The sequence below is a fragment of the Plectrocnemia conspersa genome, unplaced genomic scaffold (assembly GCF_051122295.1).
Source record: "Plectrocnemia conspersa isolate PC_06_02 unplaced genomic scaffold, ASM5112229v1 ptg000002l, whole genome shotgun sequence".
Classification (NCBI taxonomy): Eukaryota; Metazoa; Arthropoda; class Insecta; order Trichoptera; family Polycentropodidae; genus Plectrocnemia; species Plectrocnemia conspersa.
This window is the reverse complement of record NW_028277166.1, coordinates 2,719,223-2,725,268: the sequence shown is the minus strand read 5'-3', so window position 1 is coordinate 2,725,268 and position 6,046 is coordinate 2,719,223. Positions and strand designations below refer to the sequence as shown.

Here is a 6,046-nt window from a genome sequence, read left to right as displayed (position 1 = left end):
GTATTCGTTTTATAGATGAAAGAGTGTCACTTTAGTTGCAACGTTTCTACTTTAGCGGTGTTGACGCCCGTTTCGCCGTTTGTACGCGTTCGCGAACGCCGTCATACGGCGTTCGGGAAAGCACCCAATTTTGACGTTAGTCGGCTCCGATCGTCGTTACAAAGCGGTCGGACCACGCCGAGCTCAATAAAACTTTTACACCAGCACACGTGTTTTTGGATTGACCTAAGAACTGACCAGCACGCGTATCCCTACACGCAACATTTTGGTCCTTCGAGCCGGATACGTGAGACGACGCCTACACGTCGCGAAGGTCTGAATCCGAAAACATCGTCTTAACCTCGAGGTCGTCCACCACGTGGACGAACTCACAGACGCGGAGCCGAGCAGCGCTACCCAGCCGTCAGGTTAGGACAGCACATCGACGAGTCAGCGGGTCCAGGAGTTGGTCCCCGAAGTGACGCAGTGGAGCGTCGAGTCGCTCGTGGAAAGAGCTAGCGGGTCCAGGATCTGGTCCCCCGAAGCTCAGCGCCAGGACGTCTAGCCCCAGGAAGCTGCCGTCAAATCACCTGGAGCACCACCAGGACGCCGAGTCCCAGGAAGCAGTCGCATCCAGCAGGAGAGAAAGGTTAGTGTCGATCATCCTAACCTAACTTCCTCTCCATTAAACACACTTTAATTGATAGTCATCGGTCAACGACAACATGGAGTTGTTGACCAACAGTAGGGCGTGCCTCAAAAGTGAGCTAACGAGGTTTAGCAAACTACTAGCTGCTGATCCTGTCAATGAACAGAGGGTCAGAGATAAGTTCAGCAGCTTTGGTACACTGCTGGACAGATTCCTCGCTGTCCAGCAACAAATTAGGTTGCTGGATGCCGAAGGGTATGACGAGGAAGTCGAGGCCTTTGAAGATAGGTACTTTGAGGTCCTTAATTTGGCAAAAGTATACATAAAACGTCAACCTGAAGTGCGACAGGAGCAAATTAACCAAAAATTAACGCTGCCATCAATCAGTATTCCAAGTTTTGATGGCAGTCTTACAAAGTGGGTGGCCTTCCGCGACACTTATTGTCAGCTCGTACATAACAACAACGAACTAAGTGACATTCACAAGTTTCATCACTTAAAAAATGCGCTTAAGGATAGCGCAGCCAGGGTGATAGAAGCGTTTCAACTGAGCGCCGAAAACTACAATTCGGCGTGGGAAAGAGTACTGGCTCGTTTCGACAGTGTTAGGCTGATTGTCAATGTGCACATAGTTGCTCTGTTAGACCTGAAACCAATTCAGGTAGCTTCCCAGCAATCGCTGTTAGAGTTGGTAGACACTGTTGAGGCGAACATCTTAGCCCTAAAAAATCTAGGCCAAAACACTTGGGATGCCATCGTGGTGAGTTTGGTAGTACGGCGTTTAGACGACTTGTCCAAACAAGCATGGGAGAGTCAACAAACTCATGTTGCCTTGCCCACCCTTAAACAGCTCATGGAATTCCTCACCCTAAGAGGTCAATCTCTAGGAGGTAGCACCTCCACATCTTCTCGGGCAGTAAGACCAGTGCCACCTATGAAAACTAACTTCCTCAATACCAAGGACAGATCACACGGCAATTTATGTCCGCACTGCAAAATGCCGCATACTCTAGCTTTCTGCAGACAATTCTCACAATTGTCGATCCCAAGACGACTGGAACTGGCGCGGAAAATTAACGTTTGCATCAACTGCTTACAGGCAGGTCACAACAAAGCCAAATGTTTCCATACTGGGCGATGTAGGATCTGCAATGCAAGGCACCATACTATGCTGCACGATCCGCATCAACGTGGAGACAACCATAATTATTCGCAGGCAAATTCTAAACCTGCAACAGAAAGCGGCGAGCAAGCTAGAATGACCTCACTATTTAATCAGTCAGCAGAGGTTATTTTGGCAACGGCAATTGTCTACATTTCGGACCGGCATGGAAAGGCAGTGCCGTGCCGTGCGTTGCTAGATACGGGCTCACAATCAAATTACGTGACAAATAGGCTAGCATCCAGGCTAAAATTAAAAAAAACGCGCACGAGTGCGACGATTTCTGGCCTCCAAGCCCAACAGTTGCAAGTCGACTACCAAGTCAAGGCACGTTTGTCGTCTTGCAATCAGGAATTTTGCTTTGCTGACCAATTTCTAATTTTAGATCGCATCGCTGATAAGCTACCACATGCCGATCAGTCCCCGAACGTCGCTTCGATTCCCACAAACATTACTCTCGCTGACCCTTTGTGGTACAAAAGTCGAGAAATCGACGTACTGCTAGGCGCAAACATAGTTTGGCAGTCCCTGCTGGCAGAGCGGCAGCAATTATGTAAAGAAAGCCCGGCAATTATTCAAAACACCATTTTCGGTTGGGTGTTGACCGGTACGGTTTCGTACCCGAAAGATATCCAACCGACCATTACTAATTGTCATCTTTCCCTGAACGCCATTCACAGTCAGATACAAAAGTTTTGGCAGGTTGAGGAAGTACAACCTAAGGCACATCTCTCAAACGAGGAAAGGGAGTGTGAAAGACTCTTTCAGGAGACCTTTGAAAGAGATCAGTCAGGTCAATTCACGGTGACATTGCCGTTAAAAGAATCTCCTGCATGTCTAGGCAGCTCAGTGGCAGCTGCTGAACGCCGTTTCCACACAATGGAACGACGACTCAAACAAGACAAGGATCTGTGTACTTCGTATGTCAATTTCCTTGAGGAATATATTCAGCTAGGACATATGTCCGAGTGTCTCCCACCTAGCAAAGATAACGTTAAGACTTATCATTACTTGCCGCATCATGCGGTGATAAAAGAGGCCAGTTCTACTACAAAGTGCAGAGTTGTTTTCGACGGCTCGGCAAAGTCCTCTTCGGGAATCTCACTTAACAATATTTTAATGATCGGACCAACCATCCAACCCACACTAGTGCAAATCTTGTTGAGTTTTCGCGGGTTTCGGTATGCAATAACTGCTGATGTTGAAAAAATGTACAGACAAATTAAAATACGTCAGCCCTACACTGACCTGCAACGAATCGTTTGGAGAACTGATGCAACTAAACCGTTAAGACATTATGTTCTCAATACTGTCACTTATGGCACTTCGTCAGCTCCCTTTCTAGCAACTCGCTGTTTACGCCAGGTGGCACTAGATCTCGAATCAGCCGATCCTGAAATCGCTACAGTTATCAATTCCCATTTTTATGTCGACGACCTTATAACCGGAGCTAATACATTAGCAGAAGCTAAGCGAATAATGCTCGGTGTCTCTACTGCTCTAACAGCAGCACATTTTCCATTGCAAAAGTGGAGATCCAACCACAAGGATCTCAGAAACAATTCAACTAGTTCCACTAGCCAACACTTCGACGTGAAAGATACGTCAAAAACGCTAGGCTTAGTTTGGAATAGTCAACTAGACATACTAACTTTTAAGGTAAATCTAGGTCAACCCACAGTAGCATATACGAAAAGGCAATTTCTGTCAACAATTTCGAGAGTCTATGATCCATTAGGATTAGTAGCGCCCGCTACGGTCATAAATAAACTTCAGATGCAGCAAATATGGCAGAGACAACTTGCTTGGGATGCAGAATTACCCTCTGACATCCAGCGAGCTTGGAAATCACAGGCGAAGGAGCTGACTACCTTGAACAGTCTTCAAATACAAAGACACGTAGTGACAAATCAGCACAGTTTCGAACTCCACGCATTTTGCGACGCCTCTGAACTTGCATATGGAGCTTGTCTGTATGTTCTGTCTAAGGACGAGGTCGGTAATGCCCATTCTCATTTATTGTGTTCAAAGTCACGAGTCGCACCGTTGGCTAAAATTTCCATTCCTCGGCTTGAGCTCTGTGGAGCAGTATTACTAACCAAATTGGTAGATTCAGTCAAGTCACTCACAAATTTTAAATTAGCCACAGTTACATGTTGGTCCGATTCAGCAGTGGTTCTACACTGGCTCAACGGACAGCCGTCACGGTGGACAACCTTTGTAGCTAACCGGGTGGCAGAAATTCAGTCTGTTGCTTACTCTTGGAAACATGTCCTTTCAAAGGACAATCCTGCTGACCTGATCTCACGTGGTGTGCCTCCATCTCAATTACACTCATGTCGGTTATGGTGGCACGGACCTGAATGGCTTTCGAAATCCAAATGTGAATGGCCGGTATCAACAATTGTGCTCCCAAAAGAGATCCCCGATGTAAAACATACATTTGTTTTTGCATCATTGGTTGGGGCTGACTGGGACATAATGAATCGCTTTTCAAAGTTTTTGCGATTGCAGCGTACGATCGCCTACGTTAAACGATTTATATATAACTGTAAACACTCAGTGAACCGTACTGTCGGACCACTGTTAGTTTCTGAGTTGAAAGGAGCTACGAGAACACTAGTTGGCTTAGCTCAATTGCAGACATTTCCTACAGAAATAAGAGCTCTGCGTTTAAATAAACCTCTTCATGCAAAAAGCCGTCTGCTAAGCTTAAATCCATTTTTTGATGCAGGTGTGCTAAGGGTGGGAGGCCGACTTCAAAGGTCTAAATTACCTTCAGCCCAAATCCATCCAATGATTTTGCCTCCTAAGCATCACCTCACTACATTGATTGTGAGACATTTGCATGAAACACATTTACATCTGGGAGCTCAAGCACTCCTAACAGTGATGCGTCAACAATTTTGGCCACTGGCCGGACGACGTGTTGTTCGCAGCATTCTATCCAGGTGTCTAGTGTATTTTCGCTGTTGTCCCCGACCATTAATACAGATAATGGGAAACTTACCGTCTTCTAGGGTTACTCCCTCAAGACCATTTACTAACACCGGCATAGACTATGCAGGCCCGGTTAATATCAAAACCGGAATGCATCGCAATGCTAAGGTAACCAAGGCATATATTTGTGTAATGGTGTGTCTTTCTACTAAAGCTGTACATTTAGAACTAGTCAGTAGTCTGACTACTGCCGACTTTATAAACGCACTTAAGAGATTCGTTTCTCGACGAGGAAAACCACACAACATTCTCTCAGACAATGGGACCACCTTTGTTGGTGCCGATAGACAGTTGCGTGAAATGACATCTTTCATCCAAAAGAAAACCAACTGTTCTGCAATAACAGACCACCTAGCCTCTCTAGGAGTACAGTGGCAGTTCATTCCTCCACGAGCTCTTCACATGGGTGGACTATGGGAAGCCGCCGTAAAGAGTGTAAAACACCACCTGCGTCGCACACTCGGCTCATCAATGTACACATTCGAAAACCTTTATACACTAATTACCCAAGTAGAGGCATGCCTTAACTCTCGCCCATTGACTCCAATGTCGAGTGATCCACAAGACCTGAATCCCTTAACCCCGGGCCACTTCCTGATCGGCACCCCCTTAACAGCTCTTCCTCAACAGGATACTTCCAGCTCTAGGGGGACAAATTTATACCATTTGATGCAGGACCTAGTGCAGGAGTTTTGGACAAGATGGTCTAACGAGTACTTGGCAGAGCTTCAAGGGAGAAGAACCTGGGTACGAGCGGTGGATTGCAAACCTGCCATCGGCGAAATGGTAGTTGTCAAGGAGGACAACCTACCACCATTGCAATGGGTGATCGGCCGCATTGAAGCAATTCACCCAGGGGTTGATGGACTAATTCGAGTAGTGACGATTAAAACAAAGAATGGCACTATAAAAAGGCCAATAACTAAAGTGTGTGCTGTGCCAAATAAAGGCTAGTGCAGTGCAAGCAATTTTATATTTTGTGTTTTGTTTATTAATAATTTAAATGTGTATAATGTTTCCTATATGTATTAAATTTATAATTTAACCAAGTAGCAAACCAAAATAATTAAAATTTAGCTAAGTATCAAACGTTTTAGTTTTGTGTAATTATTTGCAAATTTAGCCATGTATCAAACCTTTAACTATTTATAATATTTCATGTCCGTTTTAATTTACATTTAAATAATTTTCAAAAAAATGAACGAAGGCTTGTAGTTTGTATTTGGTAATAATATAGTACAAACAAGCAAAATGTA

At 45.1% G+C, this 6,046-nt stretch overlaps 1 protein-coding gene across 1 annotated transcript; it reads left to right on the top strand.

The window, feature by feature from the left end:
* The first annotated feature begins 704 nt into the window (after positions 1-704).
* LOC148237336 (uncharacterized) lies at positions 705-5,744 on the top strand. Its single transcript, XM_088181318.1, has one exon. It carries the CDS (start codon positions 705-707, stop codon positions 5,742-5,744), a length of 5,040 nt encoding a protein of 1,679 aa, XP_088037444.1.
* The last annotated feature ends 302 nt before the right edge of the window (positions 5,745-6,046 follow it).

What these genes read in the sequence shown, in the direction of transcription:
- LOC148237336 (XM_088181318.1), top strand. Translation starts at nt 705, where the DNA reads ATGGAGTTGTTGACCAACAGTAGGGCGTGCCTCAAAAGTGAGCTAACG.